This window comes from Lynx rufus, unplaced genomic scaffold, assembly GCF_022079265.1.
Source record: "Lynx rufus isolate CCGP_SWC_20201006 ecotype Redwood Valley unplaced genomic scaffold, mLynRuf1.p SCAF_4, whole genome shotgun sequence".
NCBI lineage: Eukaryota > Metazoa > Chordata > Mammalia > Carnivora > Felidae > Lynx > Lynx rufus.
In genome coordinates, this window is record NW_025814856.1 from 106,136,395 (window position 1) to 106,158,190 (window position 21,796).

Below are 21,796 nucleotides of genomic sequence, written 5' to 3' on the forward strand. Positions count from 1 at the left end.
ACAAAGTACCAGAGACATCGCTACAAGCATGAAACCTACGGACATCACAATGACTCTAAACCCGTATCTTTCTATAATAACACTGAATGTAAATGGACTAAATGCACCAACCAAAAGACATAGGGTATCCGAATGGATAAAAAAAACAAGACCCATCTATTTGCTGTCTACAAGAGAGTCATTTTAGACCTGAGGACACCTTCAGATTGAGAGTGAGGGGATGGAGAACTATTTATCATGCCACTGGAAGTCAAAAGAAAGCTGGAGTAGCCATACTTATATCAGACAAACTAGACTTTAAATTAAAGGCTGTAACAAGAGATGAAGAAGGACATTATATAATAGTTACAGGGTCTATCCATCAGGAAGAGCTAACAATTATAAATGTCTATGCGCCGAATACCGGAGCCCCCAAATATATAAAACAATTACTCATAAACAGAAGCAACCTTATTGATAAGAATGTGGTAATTGCTGGGGACTTTAACACCCCACTTACAGAAATGGATAGATCATCTAGACACACGGTCAATAAAGAAACAAGGGCCCTGAATGAGTCACTGGATCAGATGGACTTGACAGATATATTTAGAACTCTGCATCCCACAGCAACAGAATATACTTTCTTCTCGAGTGCACATGGAACATTCTCCAAGATAGATCACATACTAGGTCACAAAACAGCCCTTCATAAGTTTACAAGAATTGAAATTATACCATGCATACTTTCAGACCACAATGCTATGAAGCTTGAAATCAACCACAGGAAAACGTCTGGAAAACCTCCAAATGCATGGAGGTTAAAGAACACCCTACTAAAGAATGAATGGGTCAACCAGGCAATTAGAGAAGAAATCAAAAAATATATGGAAACAAATGAAAATGAAAATACAACAATCCAAATGCTTTGGGATGCAGCGAAGGCAGTCCTGAGAGGAAAATACATTGTAATCCAGGCCTATCTCAAGAAACAAGAAAAATCCCAAATACAAAATCTAACAGCACACCTAAAGGAAATAGAAGCAGAACAGCAAAGGCAGCCTAAACCCAGCAGAAGAAGAGAAATAATAAAGATCAGAGCAGAAATAAACAATATAGAATCTAAAAAAACTGTAGAGCAGATCAACGAAACCAAGAGTTGGTTTTTTGAAAAAATAAACAAAATTGATAAACCTCTAGCCAGGCTTCTCAAAAAGAAAAGGGAGATGACCCAAATAGATAAAATCATGAATGAAAATGGAATGATTACAACCAATCCCTCAGAGATACAAGCAATTATCAGGGAATACTATGAAAAATTATATGCCAACAAACTGGACAACCTGGAAGAAATGGAAAAATTCCTAAACACTAACACACTTCCAAAACTCAACCAGGAGGAAATAGAAAGCTTGTACAGACCCATAACCAGCGAAGAAATTGAATCGGTTATCAAAAATCTCCCAACAAATAAGAGTCCAGGACCAGATGGCTTCCCAGGGGAGTTCTACCAGACGTTTAAAGCAGAGATAATACCTATCCTTCTCAAGGTATTCCAAAAAATAGAAAGGGAAGGAAAACTTCCAGACTCATTCTATGAAGCCAGTATTACTTTGATTCCCAAACCAGACAGATACCCAGTAAAAAAAGAGAACTACGGGCCAATATCCCTGATGAATATGGATGCAAAAGTTCTCAATAAGATACTAGCAAATCGAATACAACAGCATATAAAAGAATTATTCACCATGATCAAGTGGGATTCATTCCTGGGATGCAGGGCTGGTTCAACATTCGCAAATCAATCAATGTGATACAGCACATTAATAAAAGAAAAGAGAAGAACCATATGATCCTGTCAATCAATGCAGAAAAGGCCTTTGACAAAATTCAGCAACCTTTCTTTTTTTTTTCTTTTTAATTTTTTTTTCAACGTTTTTATTTATTTTTGGGACAGAGAGAGACAGAGCATGAACGGGGGAGGGGCAGAGAGAGAGGGAGACACAGAATCGGAAACAGACTCCAGGCTCCGAGCCATCAGCCCAGAGCCTGACGCGGGGCTCGAACTCCCGGACCGAGAGATTGTGACCTGGCTGAAGTCAGACGCTCAACCGACTGCGCCACCCAGGCACATCTCAGCAACCTTTCTTATAAAAACCCTAGTTTTTAAGTCGGGATAGAAGGAACATACTTAAACATCATAAAATCCATTTATGAAAAGCCCACAGCTAACATCATCCTCAATGGGGAAAAACTGAGAGCTTTTTCCCTGAGATCAGGAACACGACAGGGATGTCCACTCTCACTGCTGTTGTTTAACATAGTGTTGGAAGTTCTAGCATCAGCAATCAGACATCAAAAGGAAATCAAAGGCATCAAAATTGGCAAAAATGAAGTTAAGCTTTCACTTTTTGCAGATGATATGATATTATACATGGAAAATCCAATAGAATCCACCAGAAGTCTGCTAGAACTGATACATGAATTTAGCAAAGTTGCAGGATACAAAATCAGTGTACAGAAATCAGTTGCATTCTTATACACTAATAATGAAGCAACAGAAAGACAAATAAAGAAACTGATCCCATTCACAATTGCACCAAGAAGCATAAAATACCTAGGAATAAACCTAACCAAAGATGTAAAAGATCTGTATGCTGAAAACTATAGAAAGCTTACGAAGGAAATTGAAGAAGATATAAAGAAATAGAAAAACATTCCGTTCTCATGGATTGGAAGAATAAATATTGTCAAAATGTCAATACTACCCAAAGCTATCTACACATTCAATGCAATCCCAATCAAAATTGCACCAGCATTCTTCTTGAAACTAGAACAAGCAATCCTAAAATTCATATAGAACCACAAGAGTCCCCGAATAGCCAAAGTAATTTTGAAGAAGAAGACCAAAGCAGGAGGCATCACAATCCCAGACTTTAGCCTCTACTACAAAGCTGTAATCCTCAAGACAGCATGGTATTGGCACAAAAACAGACACATAGACCAATGGAATAGAATAGAAACCCAACAACTAGACCCACAAAAGTATGGCCAACTCATCTTTGACAAAGCAGGAAAGAATATCCAATGGAAAAAAGACAGCCTTTTTAACAAATGGTGCTGGGAGAACTGGACAGCAACATGCGGAATATTGAAACTAGACCACTTTCTCACACCATTCATAAAAATAAACTCAAAATGGATAAAGGACCTGAATGTGAGACAGGAAACCATCAAAACCCTAGAGGAGAAAGCAGGAAAAGACCTCTCTGACCTCAGCCGTAGCAATCTCTTACTCGACACATCCCCAAAGGCAAGGGAATTAAAAGCAAAAATGAACTACTGGGACCTTATGAAGATAAAAAGCTTCTGCACAGCAAAGGAAACAACCAACAAAACTAAAAGGCAATCAACGGAATGGGAAAAGATATTTGCAAATGACATATTGGACAAAGGGCTAGTATCCAAAATCTATAGAGAGCTCACCAAACTCCACACCCGAAAAACAAATAACCCAGTGAAGAAATGGGCAGAAAACATGAATAGACACTTCTCTAAAGAAGACATCCGGATGACCAACAGGCACATGAAAAGATTCTCAACGTCGCTCCTCATCAGGGAAATACAAATCAAAACCACACTCAGGTATCACCTCAGGCCAGTCAGAGTGGCCAAAATGAACAAATCAGGAGACTATAGATGCTGGAGAGGAGGTGGAGAAACGGGAACCCTCTTGCACTGTTGGTGGGAATGCAAATTGGTGCAGCCGCTCTGGAAAACAGTGTGGAGGTTCCTCAAAAAATTAAAAATAGACCTACCCTATGACCCAGCAGTAGCACTGCTAGGAATTTACCCAAGGGATACAGGAGTACTGATGCATAGGGGCACTTGTACCCAATGTTTATAGCAGCACTCTCAACAATAGCCAAATTGTGGAAAGAGCCTAAATGTCCATCAACTGATGAATGGATAAAGAAATTGTGGTTTATATACACAATGGAGTACTATGTGGCAATGAGAAAGAATGAAATATGGCCCTTTGTAGCAACGTGGATGGAACTGGAGAGTGTGATGCTAAGTGAAATAAGCCATAGAGAGAAAGACAGACACCATATGGTTTCACTTTTATGTGGATCCTGAGAAACTTAACAGAAACCCATGGGGGAGGGGAAGGGAAAAAAAAAAAAAAAAGGAGGTTAGAGTGGGAGAGAGCCAAAGCATAAGAGACTCTTAAAAACTGAGAACAAACTGAGGGTTGATGGGGGGTGGGAGGGAGGCGAGGGTGGGTGATGGGTATTGAGGAGGGCACCTTTTGGGATGAGCACTGGGTGTTGTATGGAAACCAATTTGACAATAAACTTCATATATTGAAAAAAAAAAAGAAAGTGAAGACGTTATACGACACATAACTATGATTTGGGGTGTTTTTTGGGGGTGGAACAAAGTATCCAGACATTATCTGTACCCACTATTATACTAATGAGGTCCCAGAATGGTAGGGCTGGAAGGCACTTAATAGATTATTGAATCCAGATAATCTCATTTAACAGGTGATGAATGCATAGCCTTTGGAATTTAAATAGCTAAATGCCTTGTCACAAAACAGAAAAGAAGGCTAAGAGCAGGATGTAGAGCTTTGCTTTTGGTCTGAAAGTAATGTCTTCTTTCCACTAAACCCGCCAACCTTCACTGATGGACATTTTATGTGTTTACATAGTGGCCATTCTGTTGGTAGCTGTATGACTTGTACAAACTGTGTGTAGCTGAATTAATCATTCTAATTTCTTCCATTAATAATTCACATTTGCTTTCAGGATCAAATACTGAAAGGAAAATCCCATACCCTATTATAGTATAATCACGGAAATTACATAAAATAACATGTCATCTTATATTACGTTCAAGCAAAGTAAATCATGCAGTTAGGAAAGATGCTAAATAAAGCACAGTGTTCATCTTAAACACATTTATGTAACTCGTGTCTTAAAAATCACTTAAAAATTATCTTGTAGAGGAAATATTTGTATTAATAAAGAATAACTTACTTTCTAAAAATGACCAAGTAAATTTTGAAATTTTTGGTCTACAAATCAAACAAGGGCTGGTAGGATTTTTATCTCCTTCAGTGTAGCAGAGCCCATCGATAATGCAAACATTTTCCTAATGGAAGTTTTAAAAAGAGGAAAGCAATTAGGATATCGTTGTAGTTAGTGTTTAGGAAAAAATGTACATAGAAAGATAGCATCATATATGTTGATCATTCCAGGGTAAGCATGTTATAAGTCCGTTTTGATTAGGAAACATTTTTTCATGTGTTCTAATCATAAATGTGTGTTAGAAAACAAATCATTTCCTTTTTGTGTAATTGCCCGTGGAACTGATCAATAGGGAAGGAATAAGAAAATACATATAGCTGTATCTCTGTGTAGAATTTTAGCTTATAAATAACATGGGAGACAATCTGTCTTTTCTTCTGGTCTTTCTTACTGCTAAGTCAGGCTGGAAGTGCTCTATTTATAAAGAAATGAAACAATTTTTCCCCTTGCTCATCTTATAGAAACATATTCGTTTATAGCTATTTTCCCTTCCTCTAGGATCCCACTATGTCCTCTGAACAGAGCAAAACTGAACCAGAACCTTGGCATAATGATCCACACTTGACAATGGATATCCTTATACAAAATAGTGGAAAGAGAGGCTGATCTGCAAAAAAATAATTTTAAATGTAGCAATAATTTTCAACCTGGGAAGAAGACCAAATTTTGTTCAGCATATATAAGCTCTGCTCATTTAATGTAATCTCCTTTGATGTCACTTGGAACACTGCACAAAAATAAGAACAGAACAGTCGCAACAATGTAAAACAATTTTGAATTACAAAGTTTTAAAAGTACTTACTGTAAGACATGTGGAAACAGAATATTTAGGGGAAAATAAAAATCAAACAACTTTGTAAAAACAGAAACTTCTGGGGCACTTGGGTGGCTCAGTCTGTTGAGCATCTGAATTCAGCTCAGGTCATCTTGTGGTTTGAGTTCGAATCCCGCATTGGGCTTTGTGCTAGCAGCTCAGATAATGGAGCCTGCTTCAGATTCTGTGTCTCCATCTCTTTCTGTCCCTCCCCTGCTTGTGCGCTCTCTCTCTCTCTCTCTCTCTCCCTCAAAAACTAAATAAAACATTAAAAAAATTAAAAAAATAATTTAAAAACCCCAGAAACTTTTTACTGACATGATCTAATTGCTAATCTCAAGGGAAAAAAAAAGATTTAAAATTCAAAATAATGATACTTTTCATTTTTATCTACATAAATATTTGATATGCTTCTCAATTTTGAATAGCCAAGTAATATTACTGCCATGGTATGTATTAAATCAGCAACTGGCATATGAGAAAGATATGGTGATAAACCCAACAGACTGCACATAGATTAAGAGGGTGTGGCTGTGAGGATGCAGCTCAGGCTGGGGTGTTCTGTAATCTCTTAAGTAGATAATTGCATGGTTCAATGAATTTATTTGCCACACACACACACACACACACACACACACACACACACACACAAACTCCCTATAAAAGTGGTAGCCTTACACATTTTACAAGCTCTATCAAAATGCATGTCATTTGCCACAAAGAAGATTAGGCGCGAGCAGAGAGACATATAACTGGAAAATCTTTATTACTTTTTAAAAGGAATGTAGTAGGAGTTAAAATTCAATCTGAACCTCCCCTTTTAATTTTTTTTTTTTAAGAAATAAATAACCAGCCACTTGAAAACATTAGAGGTAGAAATCTCCTTGCCATTTCACCAAGAGTTACTGGCAGAGTAACAATTTCAGTTAACCTCATATAAACTTGAGGAAGGCTTTTCTCTATTAGTATTTCTGATATGAAGGTGAAAAAAACTAATATGCCTTTAATATGCCAATAGCATGGGAAATGAAAATACTTACCATGTAAATGTGAAAATAAGTGAAAAACTGCTTACCTTTATAGTACATGAGTCTTTTCCATAGAGACCGCAAAGTTGACAAGCCCCATCATAGATGATCATTATTTTGGGATTACTGAACCTGTAACCATCATTAGATACCTGTAAGACGTAGTTTTATAATAAGATAATTTGTTCTAAATGTGGCTTCATAAATTCATTATGAAATTTTAATACATAAATATTTACTTTATTAATAAATATGAGACTATCTTTTCTTTTTTACCTTTAACTGCCACTTCGCAATTGGCTTCTCACCCATCAGATCTAAGGTATCAGACTGCTGAACATCAGGGGGCAGCTGACAATCAATAGTTCTGCTATTTTGAAAAACAATATGCGTGTAGACAGCTTTTCCAAGGACCCATTTACTGCTATTATACTAAAGGCATAATAAGAAAGCAATTAACTTCTGTTTAATTATGGAAATTCCTTGCTAATAAACTACATATAATCAAAATATAAATCTTAAAAAATGCATGGCTAGCATAATGGAATATATAATGAATGAAGTAATAAAACTGACATCAATAGTGAATTTTATCCAGAATAATGAAAACCATATATACCTTAATTAGACGTAAACTGGTTCTAATGCCTCATGCATTTCTTATAGGTGTAAATCAAAGAAGTTATCAATATTGGTCATGTATAATGAATCGCCAAGTAATGAGTTTTGTAGCAAGAGGAAACACATTTGACTATGTAGCTGACACACAGTGGTTTGATTTTCTGCCCAGAAACTCTCTCATTTCTTCTGCAAAAGTTCTTAAACTTCTACTTTTACTTGAAATTGCTCTTTCGGTCCTTCATCCATATGGTTCCTAGGACCTTCTCATGTTTTTACATGACCCATCTTCCTGGCTATGCTTGATTGCTCTGGGGGTGTATCTAAGCTGAGTCAATGCTTTGATTATTTGGAATGTTTCCACTTTATACCAGAGGGGATACTGGGCCAGCATGCTTCTGGTAGCTTCACGTGCACGATAAAAAGTAATGGAGATGTGGGTGGCTGTATTTTTCACTATGTGTAGGAGGCTAGTATATAGTAAAAGGGAAAAATGAAGCGCACAGAGAAAAGCAGAACTGAGACAGACAGATACACACACACACACACACACACACACACACACACACACACACAAGTTCAGATATACTGAGTCTTCGTGGTGTTCAAGTCCCAAATTCAAGTTGTTCCTGAGAATTCAGCAATTACATTCTTATCCTGATTTTGTGAAAAACACACTACCTTAATAATAAATCCTATTTTTGATTAAGGTAATTCAAATGAATCTATATAACTTGAAACTAAATTCTAACTGGTTTACTCTATTTAATAACTCAGTGGCATATTATATTTAATCTACACTTAAAGTATAATTTTTTAGTATTAAAATGTATTGGTATTAAATGTATTAAATTACTAAATGTACTAAATACATTTAGTATTAAAATGTATTTAGTATTAAAATGATCTAAAGAGGAAAAGCCAGAAGAATTTTCTAGGTACTGGTAACTACATAGAAAGCTAAAAGGATATATTTTATTGCCAATATTTTGACTTAGATTTTTCTTTTAAGTTTATAACTGTATAATGTTTTCAATTGTTCAGAAATGGTCAAGGACCATGTTGATGCTTCAATATTGTGAGTCTGCAGGAGAAGGAAAGGAAGGTAAGAACATGCTCATCTGTGGCTAGCGGGAAGTATCTTAAGATCTGAGGATTGAAGGAGTAGGCCACAGTACAAATCTCCATGTTTGAGGGGGGTATGTATAGTCTGGCTAAACAGATCAGTGGTTTCCCTCTAGCGGAGGGGGACTGACAACAGTGTCTCAGAGCAGTCATGATAAGGACACTTAGATGGATACAGGGTTTCGTGTATTGAAACAAGATTCCAGCCAAGTCCAGAAATCATTTCCCCTCCTGTTTGGAGAAGCCAACCCCAAATAAGGAATAAACGGAGTTATATTTATTTTCCATTCATCAATATTTTGAGAGTACCTACATGTGCTGAGAATTTCCCGATGAAGAAAGATCACAGAGGAAAGGACAGACAAAACAATTTTAATACTGCTATAACCAAGATTCAAGTTAAGTTCAGTGAAAGAGAAAGAATCCATTGTGTCTATCACGGTCAAGGGAGGCTTTTCTCCCTGAAAGTAGAAGAGGAGACTGCCGTTTGGACACCTGGAGCAGAACTGGAGAGACTACACTTCAGTGAGGCTGGAGGGAGTAGCAAGTGAAAAGGGAGGGATGCATGAGACAGCATGAGATTTTAGTATAGTGTATGCAGGCGGTTCAAGGTTACAAAAATAGACAGGAGCTGGATCACAAAGGACCATTCATTTCTAGGAAAGCTACTTGAATTTAATCTTACAACTATTTAAAAACTGGATTCTGTAAAGTTCTGGCTGCTTTTCGGAGAGGCAGAGAGTGAAAGAAAGGATTGGGTGCTTGGATCTCCAGATAAAAACGTGTAAAATTATTATTGCAAAAGTAGAAAAGAACAGCCATAATATGCTACCTTTCATGTAATAAAAGAAGGGATTCATCTGTTCCTTTGTGCAAAAGAAATGCAGTAAGGACAAACCAGAAAATAATGAGAGTGGATACCTCCAGGGATAGATGGGAATGGAATGGAAAGAAAGGGTAATGGACAGAGCAGTATAGATGAAAAGACAGTGATATTTTTCTGTGTGTATCTTCCGTACAGCACCAACTCTCAGAACCATGATTTTTTTGCTTACTTTCCAAATAAGTAAATAACTAAAATCAACTAAACTGTGGAGGAAATTTAAAGTGGAATACAAATATTCAAAAATAAACTGAATGGTATTACAAATGAAATAAACATCCTGAACAGGGTGCAAAAATATAAGTAAGTTTGGCGCTGGCTAGTGAACATATATATTTTCTTTCTCTAGTTCTGTATAGTGTGTTAGAGAATTTCATAGTGTGCTCTTTATTTGTCAGATATTTAGAAAAAGTCGTATGAGAATAAATATCACAGCAAATAATACATCTGAAAGTAAGTACAAAATGTACTTTCCAAGAGAATACAAACCTATAAAACTTTTTGGCAAATAACTTAATTGTACTGTGATGTCATTTGATTTATTCTGCCACAAAGAGTATAATGTCTAGTCTCTTGAGGAATACTGAAGTGAATAAAATTATGCATACATTTCATTTTCCATTGTGTGTCTTATTTTTTCATTGGGATTAAAATATTTCATGGCTCATTTAGAAAAGCTCTACTCAAAAAATCCTGAAACAAGAATATTTTTCTTGTATAATTCTTTGAAAAAGACAGACACAAAAGTTATTTCCTCCTTAAATTCTCAATCCCAGGATCACATTTAGCTTTAGCAATTTAGAGAAAAAGTATAAAGAATGCTAAAATGTGATTTTCTGTTTTAAGTTTTCAGCTTACCCCAGTATTTTCAAAGGGATTTCCTTAAAATAAAAATCCACTTGAATAAAGAAAAGGAAGACCAATGATTGATGATAAATAATATCAAAATAAGATATAGCTTGATATAGCAATGTTCAAACTGAGTGATTACGTCTGTCATTTGTAGCCCCAAGAAAGAAAAACACTATTTTTATTTTGAAATCCATAGTAAGGGAAATATAAAGGATGAGTGCAATTAATCTTCACTTTTTGTTTGGTAAAAGGGAATTGTTCATATCTCTACATCCCCTAAGTCATACAGATTTGTCTTGGGCAAAAATGATCTCTATTTGTTGTGGTTTTACATTTTAATAAATGCAGAAGCTTACATATCAAGCTTAATATTACTTTAATTTCTTATTATGACTGGAATATGAGCCAATACTGCAATAAAAATTATAGAAAATATTTTAATATGGTTAATGAATAGGAAAGAAACTTTAAGGTTAAGCAATGTAACCATATTCTTATTGAGCTCTCTGCGGATTTGACATCCTTTGGGATTATGTTGTTAACTGATAGACCAAATTAATCCAAGAAAAAATTAATCTGAATAACTCATAAACTTAATTGTTCTTCAACACTATAATTAACATACCTGCAGTTTAGTAACTTCACATTTAGTTGAAGGTAATTCTTTGAAGCCTTGACCAAACACTCTCACTGTCATACAATTATATTTTTGAATATTACAGAATCCAGCATTCCCAAGTCCTATAATTTCAGGAGCCTTGTCTTTGGACAAAAATGATAAAACAAAATGGACAAAAATCCATAAAAATAAACTAATTATTTGCAAGGTCCAAATTAAAAGCATATGGAAAATAATATTTTGAAGTCTAACCAAGTATAAGTACCTTAATTAAACTATTAAATATTAAGAGTAACCTGGTATTTAAAAAAGTGTTACTTACCATCAAGCCAATAACAACAGCATTAAAGATACTACCAGTGCCCAAATACACAGATTTAATTGATGTTTTAATAATGATTAATACCAATTATTTACAAGTATTAGAAAATTACTACTACAATGGCCTGTGTTTTGTTTTTGCCATTTTGGTTTGTGCCATAGAGGTGGGTTATAGAAAAATACTTCTGCAATAAAATAGTGTAATTAGCAATGTAACGTATTAATATTTTAAAAAAATCTTAATTTAAACAGAAGAATTATCAAAATTTTATGAAAATGAAAATGTTATTAATGTTTTTATTTATTATTGCTATCTTACATGTCCCAATTATCTTAAGTGTACTTTCAATCACAGGAGAAAAAAATTCTCCTAGTAGTCAGAGTTAACTGATTTTCACAGTTATATCTTTGGTTCTGGTCTTGGTAAGATCACACATCATCTGTACCAGCAAGATCTGGTTGTCAAAATAGATAAATGCAGCATATGAAAGTAACTGAGTCCTCTAAGTACTGGCAAAATGTAAATGAATATAACTTTACTAGCAGGAGAATATAAAATCATAAATTGTATACTCAGAACACTAAAAATGCTTATGGAAATTAAAAAAAAACATTTGTTTATTCTTTCATATTCAACAAATGCTTACTGAAGAATTTCTACTTTTCCAGATGTTATTCTAGGTACTGAATACTAGGTTTCTCTATGTAAAGAGAACAAGTTCCTGCCTTCATATAATTTACATTCAAATATGGGAGGACAAAAAAAATGAAAAATAAATATAAAGTGTATCACACAAATGTTTTCAAGACTATGGAGAAAACATATGTACTAACTATATTAAGTGAGATAAAGACTATGTGATTGTGTGAAGAAAACTACTTTATTTTGAAAGACTTTGAGAGAAGTCTGAAATAATATGATATTTGAACAGAGAAGGGAAGGAAGTTGATCAGGAATCTATGAATTGGAAGAATGCTCCCGTGAAAGGGAAAGTAAATTCAAAGGTCCTGAGGTGGGAGCAGGCTTGGCCTCTTTGACAACCAGCAAAGCAACCACTCAAGAACACTGGGGAGCAGTGAACTACGGAGAGAATGGTAGATGAGTTCAGTGAGAGAGGAGGCTCAGACTGCATAGGGTCTTCTAGACCATGGTAGGGAATGTGGATTTTACTCGGAAGGAGAGAGAGAGAGCCATTAGAGGCATTTAAGCAAGAGTTCTGTGATCTCACTATCATTTCAAAGGGATCTCTTTAGCTGTTATATGCAAAATAAACTTTGAGAGAATCTATAATAATCCAGGTGAGATATAATAGTAGCTTGGACTAAGTTATTGCAGGGAAAGAGATGAAATTCTTCACATCTAGAGCTGGATTTGCTACTAAAACACGAGGCATGAAAAAAAAATGAGAAGCCAAAATGACTACAAGTTTTTAACATGAACAATCAGAGGAGTGAAGTTTACATTTACTGAGATGGAAAAGGGCAGGATGGTGGGGGTAGAAGGAAAATCGGGAGTTACTGGTTTAATAGCTAATGAAATCCAATTGACTTTTAGAAATTTCTTTCTCTTATATACTGAGATACAAAATAGTTTGTGCCACGTAGATGGGTTAGAGAAAATATTAAGCAAATTGGTATAATTAGTAAAATATTATAAACACAGTACTCAAAATACACTGAATGTAAGTTCTAGAGAAATAGTGATTCTCTACTAGTAGAGGGATGAACTGTATGCAAAGGCCCTGAGGTCAAGAGAACCTAGTGTTACAGAAACCAAAGTGGGTGGAGTAAAATAAGTGAGGGTTTTAGTTGTAGGGGATGAGTTTGAAGATATTTGGTGTGCCTGAACATATTGTGCTTTATAGGCTATTATCAGTACCCCAGCTTTCACTATAAGTAAGATGAGACACTTTGGAAAAATTATTACTAATAGTATTGCTTAATATAATTTACATTCTTTTCCCAACATAATCTGAAGGAACCCTGTCAAAATACAGAAGGTAAAAGAGAACAAATAAGTTTTCATAATCAAATAACATACACAGTATCAAAGTTGGAGGGTACTTACTCACCATGGGAATCACTGCAATCATAGGAACTAAAGCCTGGGGAACATACACATCCCCATTCCATACACTGCCCATTGCCACTGCATAAATTGGGGCATTTTAGCACTGAGAGAACGTCTTCAATTGACTTGCCATATTCTTCTGTGTTGTATTTCCCCTCTTCCAAAATTCTCCTTTCACATTCATTTTCTAAAAGAGCCACAGCTGCTTCTGTCCAGCTAAGATCATCTTTTAGGAGAACATCCTTAATGCACATATCTATAGCACTGTCTAGGCTCTTGCCCAGAAAGGCAAGACAGTGTCTTCCTATGCTGGAGTTACCAAGAGTCTGCTGGCACAGTGCCAAGGTGCTGTATTCAGTGAGTCCAGAGGGTGTGGGCCACGTAGGGACAAACTCTTGGTGGACATCCTCAGAATGGTCCTCAGGGAAGAAATAAGTGAATTCTTCTAGGTCACTTTGGCTGAGACTTCGTAAAGCAAACATAGGAAGAAACTCATAATTTATGTTTTGCCGTTTCCATCTGTTTTGTGGATCCCACCTCATCTCTTGGCTGCGGCTACCCTGGTCCTGGGTCTGTTTCCCATTGTCCGAAGTGTTTGGTGTCTCTTGTTTTTCATTTCCAGGATGTGTTTGTAAATCTAAATCCAGTTTGGTTAGGTTCACATGCTTTTTTTCTTGAGGAAAGAAATTCAAATTACTTTCTTCAAATGCATACTCATTTATCCCTCTGGTAAGAGCTTCTGAATTAATATATTCAGAGGTGACATCTAGTTCTGGTATCAGGAAAGAGAATTTGACATGTTTGAGATCTCTGCAACCTGAAACAATCTCTGGTTGAGAAACACTGTCCAGGTGATCAGAAGGATATAATGAATTAGTCAGTGAGCAGCTACAATAGGATTGTTTTCCAGGTGATGGCGGAGAAATTGGCATTGTGTCAAACATGCTTTTCCCTGGCAAAATCCTTCCAAGTGCAAAAGAGAAAAGAATAGTAATTTGGACAAGAACATTTTTTTCTCAGTAATGTGTTGAAAAACAAGCAAACAAAAAAAACAAAAACAAAAACCCGCAGAATACTGTGTCACCATTCATTTATTTATTTTTATTTTTTTAAATGTTTATTTCTTATTGAGAGACAGAGAGAAACAGAGCATGAGCATGGGAGGGGCACAGAGAGGGGGAGACACAGAATCCAAAGCAGGCTCCAGGCTCCGAGCTGTCAGCACAGAGCCCAATGAGGGGCTAGAACTCACAAAACGCGAGATCATGACCTGAGATGAAATCAGATGCTTTAGTGACTGAGCCACCCAGGCACCCCCATGTCACCCTCACTTAAACTCTAACATGAATACAATAACAAATGAAAATAATTTACTTTCTCACCTCCATTCATTAATAAAAGCAACACAATCATTAAAAGTTGAACTAATTTTGGTTCCATTTTTATTATGGAAATCATTTTCTGGGTTTTCATCAAAGGTGCCACAAAGTCCCAAAGTGTTTCTATAGTCTAAGCTAGGGGCTCGGATTGTTAAACTCATGCCCCACTCACTAAGATCAGCACGGATAAATGCTCCAGAAGAAAACCAGATCTGCAATACAGAAATAAATCAACTGCATTAAGAGTTGGTATAAAATAACACATTAAATACATTAAATACAAAACAGTGTGTTGAATTTATTTATATATGTTCAATATATCTTGATGCAAGAATGAAAACTCTGTATTTCTAACTATTCCTGAATATTTATTCTTAACTATATATTTAATCCCTAATATATGATTTATTAGGCACTGTGAAAAATATTTTTTTAGGAATAACTTACCAAGTTAGCATACTGAAATCTTAAAATAAGGCTGCTTAGATTTGACAAAGACTTAACTATGTTGTGTCTAAATGTGTACGGAAAATTGAAAAAAGGTATTATTCCTTCTTAGATCCTTCCCCTAAAGCTTTATTTAGGGGGAAAAAAACCCTAATGCAAAAAAAAAAGATAACTCTTAATTTAATAGAGATGAAAACAAGTTCAGAAATCAATCCAAAATCTGTAGGAAAAAAAAGGAAAAATACTTTCAACCGTGAAGAATCATACATACTGTGACTTTTCTTCCTAAGTAAGATTCACTTATCTTGATATTGCTGGTTGCATCTTGGCTCTTTACAGATAAATATGGCTGTGATTCATGTAGCTGGCCACTGCACATATCAAAAGTAACTATATCACCTTCTTCTTTGGCAACAAACCCGCAGTTACAGGACACAGGATAGTGAAGGCTTCCACAGTCCCACTGGCGTACATGGACTTCAAAATCACGTGACATACTCTTATAAAGCACAAATGTTCCAGTCTTGAAATTATCATATACCCTGGCATTAATAAAAATCAACTGCGTTAAGAATTGGTATAAAATACCACAATAATACATTAAGCACAAACAATGTGTGTTAAACTTATTTATAAGTTTACTTACTTATTATAAGTTTACTCAGATACACTATGCATTTTACTTATTAATCATGCATATCTCTCTTTTGCTTTATAGAAGTAAGCTGCATGAGAGAGGGCACATTTGTTTTATGCCCTGCCACACCCCCAGCATTTAGAACAGGGATTGTCACTCCTTGCACAATTAATCTTGTTGAATTATAGCTGATTAAATCAATCCCACTATTCTTGGAGGTTTTTCCACTAAAATTTTTAAGTTTTCATCATAACCATAAAGGATTCTTGAAGGTGGGATCAATTTCTACAACTTTTTAATACTTGTTCAAACTTTTGGAGTATCACTTGCTATGGAGGATTTCTATCTCTATTTGTTCATATTGAATAATTTTACGGACAATGATGACATTAAAAATATCTTAAAAAGAAGGGTCCCTTGGTGGCTCAGTCAGTTAAGCGTCTGACTGCAGCTCAGGTCTGAATGCACCGTTTATGAGTTCGAGGCCCACATTGGGCTCTGTGCTGACAGGTCAGAGCCTGGAGCCCGCTTCAGATTCTGTGTCTTCCACTCTCTCTGCCCCTCCACATTTGCACTCCGTGTGTCTCTCTCTCTCAAAAATAAATACCCTCCCCCCAAAAAATTAAAAAGAAAAAATCTTAAAAAGAATAAATTACCTTATATCATGAAGAAAATTTTGACTCACCAAAGAGGTGTTCTTAAAATTTTCTTAGGGACATCTTAAAATCACATATTCCCCAGAAGAGTATAAACTGAGTTTAAATCCTTATAGGCAGATATTAATAGCAAGATAGCTTAGATTACTTTTTGGCCATTTAGCCCATTTTATTTGCATTCTAGAAGCAGATATTTAGGTATTTATGATAGCCACAATAGTTTCCCCCCTGAGTATCATTGTCATGAATTAGAAGTGTTTAGTTTTTTAGAAGTGTTTAGCTTTTTAAATAATTATGTGTTAGTTTAATCATCTTGCCTAAACCAAAAAGATTATTTCAGTATCTTGCAGAAATGCAATATAGTAAATATCTCTAGAGCAAATATTTTAATCATTATTAAAAATAACTGAATGATCAAATTAAAATGACTATTCATATTTGTAAGAATCTTCATTTTTACAAATACAGACTCACTACAAATCTGTATATTTACCAAAGGCTAAAGTTTAAGGCAAAAACATTTCACACAAATAAATCAGTATTTTGAAACAAGCCATTGTTATCTATACATGCCTTCCTTTCTAATCTTTCAGTGAATAGGACTAGAAACAAAACAACAGCAAATTCCAAAAGAAGCAAAAACTATTAAAAGAAAAAAACTTTCAGGAAATTACCTGCCATCAAATGTAATTATATGTGGGTCAGTAAATGAATAGCAGTAAGCAGTTGGGACATCCTTTACTTTGATCTTAAAAGCAAAGATATTTTTGGTAAATATTATCATTAATTGTATTTAGTGACATACAATAAATAGCTTAGCAATCTCAATGAATTTTCAAATAATTGCTTTTATCATAGTTATAGAAAACTGAATCATTTAAAATGGAAAAAACTTATTAAGTAATTTTGAAATGAAACGTTTATGAGATGTATTGCTCAAATAAATATATCTTTTTTAAAGCTTCAATTGTGAAGCTTCAATCATTTAAAGCTTCAATAAAGCTTTTTTAAAGCTTCAAATTACAAAAATTTGTCAACCTGGATGCTGTCTGGAATGTAGCTGTTCCACAGGAAATCCTCATTAACTATAGGTTCCACTACAATGTTTGTGATTCTATCTCCGTCTCGAGAAAAATCTGTTACAGCAGTGTAGGACACAAAAGCATGGTTACAGGATCCATTAGCACAGGATGATGTCTGGTGAAGGTCCACGTGACAGGAAGACAGTGCTAAGTTTAAACCTAGCTGTTCTGTACCTATTTTGTGAAAAAATACATTGAGAATTTTTGTAAGGAAATATACCAACAAAAGCATGTAATAACTTGATTAACATGGAAAATTGAATCAAGATATTATTCTCATTTTCTCTTATTTAAAAAATATGGTTGTAATTTTGTCTGAATGTGTAAATTTTGTCTAAAGGTATTGAACTCTATTTGATTTTTATAAGTAATTAATCAACTTCAATATATATGTATACATAGTACTATTTTCAATAAGGTTATAAATCCATATGCACCTTCATAAAATTCAAAGCAATATATAAAATTTATTGTTTGTGCAAAAAAATCATAATTTCACCACCAAAAAGCAAAGTTTGATGTCTTTCTGCCTAACAACTGTGCCTTGGGTCCAGATATATCTGTAATATTTCATAGGGTTTGTACTCATGTTCTATCCATCGTTGAGTGATAGCAATGGTTATTAGTACAGATGATTATTGGATCATCAACTTAAAAATAGAAAAATTAAAGTAAATTAAGTAATTCCACACAAGTAATAAACTCTCTATTGCTTTTTATCTCCCAAATGTCTCAATATATTCAGAACCTTGAGAAGCTTCCTTTCCTATGGAAAAAAAGGACAGAAAACAATAATTTAGAAAAAAAAAATAGTAACAGAAGAGAGAAAGGAACTTCAGGAATTTGTGTAAGTAAACAAAAAGGATAGATTATTTCAAAAACCGGTAACAAGGGAAGTCTGCTATCATATCTCATTAGTAATTACAAAATCCTTCTGAGATCTAGAAAAAAGTAGCTGTTGTTGAAAACTTTGTATCGTCTTTTCTTCCACACGATTTTCAGGTGTAAAATTATATTGGCCTGATGTAGGACACTGCACTAGATTCAAAATTACTGAAAAAAAAGTTCCTCTTTATGCATTTTTCCCATGGAAATGCATACTGTTATTATGCACATAAAAAATAACAGAAACATCCAAATTTTTAGCTGGCTCCCTAAAGTCACTATGGAATATATCTGGCTTGGATATAACCCCTGACATCATTTCCCCTGGTCCATGGTATGAGGGCCAAGTATTGCTCTCTGTAAGCCTGTGAAAAAGCAGCATAGTAGTTGTGGAAATACACTAAGAGATACCCACTTGAGCTCTATGGAAGTAGATATGTAATGAAAATACACTTAAAAAAGATAAGATGAAGCAAATCCAGAATGAAATCCAGAAATTCTCCTCCAGAAAAAAAGGGAAATTATTTTTAACCGACAAATAGCAGGGACATGCAAACTCCTAAAATATAGATATATATTGCTTTTGTATTATTATAATAATGCCTTTCTTGCTGCAAGAATTGAGAGCACACAAATATAGTTTAAAGTATACTTGCAGCTGAAGAAAATCTCTGCCTGACACAAGTTTGAAAAGGGTCATATTAACATCATCCTCTTCCTATTTTCCCCCATAAGCTGTAGTAAAATTTACCAAATATACTTTTCACACATAGTTTGAAGTAAAATTATGTCAAACAGTCTGAGAGAGAGGGTTTGATTGCATATTTCTGTGCTGAATTTCAAAACACAGTGTTGCTCACAATGCTCCTGAAATCTGAATGAGTGGCTGGGCATTTATTACCTAAGCCTGTTTACTGTCACCTGTCTTGAGACAGCATCTCCCAATGCTTCTCTCTATTTGTACGTCCATCTCTTTTCTGGGTGTATCATTCCCATGGGACTCCCTCTTCAAACATTTTTATCCTTTGCTTCTCTGATTTAATTAGGTATAATAGAGACCTGAAGACCTAAACACATCGTATTTGGTGTATTTATTACATAAAATTTTATGTCCTATGGTGAAAAGGTATGTAAACAGAATCTCTCTTAAAAGTCATATTCTAATTTATATATCTCTTATGTGCTTTGTTTTCTACCTCAGAGTCTTAGGGGGAGAAACAGAATTCAACTAAACCCAATCACCGCCATCCATGCTTTGTCCTCTCATAATCTATCGTGTCCTTTGGGAGAATTTCATCTCTCCCTATATGGCTGTGACAGTGACATATGTGCAGCCATGCATCACACAATCTATGTAATTTGTAATTTAAATAGAATTTTATAACAAAAGTTCTCAAACACAAGCTTACATTAAGGAGAGAAGTATAAAGACTGTATTAGGAGACCCATGTTGCATAAGCTTGAATTTATGTTAATATAACATATCATACCTCCCTAGTTAGGGATATTTGGAAAATCTTAAAGAGCAGTTTGTCTCTCCATCTCTGAAAACAAAGCAAAGAAAAAAGTGAGTGGGAGGACGAGAATGAAAAGGAGGAAGAAAAAGATGATGATGAGGAGTTGTTCATCACTGTTTTTTTTTTTTTTAATACATGCTATGAGCCCAGGAGGGATAAATGTGAATTACAACATAGATTGTTTTGACAGTCAACAATATGGACCCATATCATTAATATGGCTGAGCTATAATTTGGTGTAAACACACAACATAATTCATTATATGCATACTCTCCAGTGACTTTTTCTAGAAGAAAAAAAAAGCGTTAATTATTATTTGAAATCCAGTAATAAAATTAAGTGAATTTAGTGTATTACCTTGATCAACAGTTTTCAGTTTTAACGAGATTTTGCATTCCTGGTCAAGCTCACTGAATTCAGAACAAATGACAGGTACTGTGCTCTCTATCTTCAGGCGATATTCTTTCCCATCTTCTGATATAGTGCTTAATTCAGGGTGTAACTGGTATAAGAAAATATGTAGTCATATCAAAATAGAATTTATTCCTAAGATAAAATTTTACAAGAGCATTCTTCTTAACAGCTCCTATTTTGCTAAATAAGCTGGGAGTAATAACTTAAGCCCTCAAATTTTCAATTTAATAAGATCAATTAAAACCAAATCTTTAAAAACATTAGCACATAGCAGAGTACATGGAGTCACTGTACTGCCCTGAGCTGAGGGATAATTTGGTTCCCCAACATGGTAGGCAGTCTGGTAGAAGTCTGCCTTGATGATTCTGGTTCTGGGATGGGCACTGGGGAATGGGCACAGACAGAGAGAAGCCTATATTCTTTCATTTGTTTGTTAACATTTACTGACTCACAAATGAGTGTGTTTATTCTGAGAGATTAATATCACCCTTAACATAAGTTAGAAATCTAAGTATTTTTGCATATATAAATCAAAATATCATTGTCACCTCAAATATCTCAAGCTTATGTTGCAGCCTCTGTCTTCCTTAGTTGGATTACTAACTACTGAAGTCTAGGACTGGTCCCATCCCAGTTCATGGGCCAATCCTTTTTTGAGGCAGGAAGTTTTTACTCCGTCTGAATTCTTGGCTAGCTCCCTACTAGCCTAATTAGAAACATCTCCTGGGGGCTGACCAATGACCCGGATGTTTTTTGCTGAGTGTTCACCAATGGAGATCCAAAGGTTCTGCCTCCCCGAGGTATGAACTCTTCTCTCCTCCTACTGTGATTATACTCTTCTGACAACATGGTTACTCTTCTCACTCCTTCCTTGGTTCCTACTGTGTATAAATGGACTTTCTCCAGACCAGTTTTTGTCTTGGCTCTCACAATCTATTATGAGTCCTATTCACACAATCTATTGATTGTCTCATCTTGTCCTTGAACTAGAGATGAGTCCAGGTCAAACTCCAGTCCTGTGGCTGAGACCACAGGGGGTGTACAGTGCCTGTCTGCCTAGACCTCATGATATTGCCCCATTCATTCCACCACTTCTGGATTCCCTGGATGACTGCTCATCTGCTGTAATAGCAGCAGATCCTGTGCTTGGACCTCCCATGATACCAGCAGTGACCACAGACATTGCCTTGTGTAGTTACCTCCATCTTCACAGTTCATAGAGCCCAGATTTCTGGGTCAATTTTACTCTAGTCAGAGGCTCCAGTACCTGACCTGGTACTTGTCTTCCGACCTACATGCTAACTAAATATCAATAATCTAACTTTTAGACATGTGATAGAATGAATTATGGGAATAAAGCCTTCATTTTTAA

General features: G+C 35.3%; 1 protein-coding gene across 1 annotated transcript in view; it reads right to left on the reverse strand.

Annotated features, from left to right (window-relative positions):
- The window catches only part of VWDE (von Willebrand factor D and EGF domains), an 85,852-nt gene that overhangs the window by 37,027 nt on the left and 27,029 nt on the right, over positions 1–21,796 (reverse strand). Inside the window, exons 7-16 of the mRNA XM_047095231.1 lie at positions 20,368–20,512; positions 17,564–17,781; positions 17,200–17,273; positions 15,504–15,774; positions 14,789–14,997; positions 13,408–14,369; positions 11,021–11,157; positions 7,194–7,349; positions 6,965–7,069; positions 5,025–5,139 (exon numbers count right to left, since the gene is read on the reverse strand). Coding sequence (XP_046951187.1) covers positions 5,025–5,139; positions 6,965–7,069; positions 7,194–7,349; positions 11,021–11,157; positions 13,408–14,369; positions 14,789–14,997; positions 15,504–15,774; positions 17,200–17,273; positions 17,564–17,781; positions 20,368–20,512 — 2,392 coding nt within the window. The remainder of the gene's footprint in view (positions 1–5,024; positions 5,140–6,964; positions 7,070–7,193; positions 7,350–11,020; positions 11,158–13,407; positions 14,370–14,788; positions 14,998–15,503; positions 15,775–17,199; positions 17,274–17,563; positions 17,782–20,367; positions 20,513–21,796) is intronic.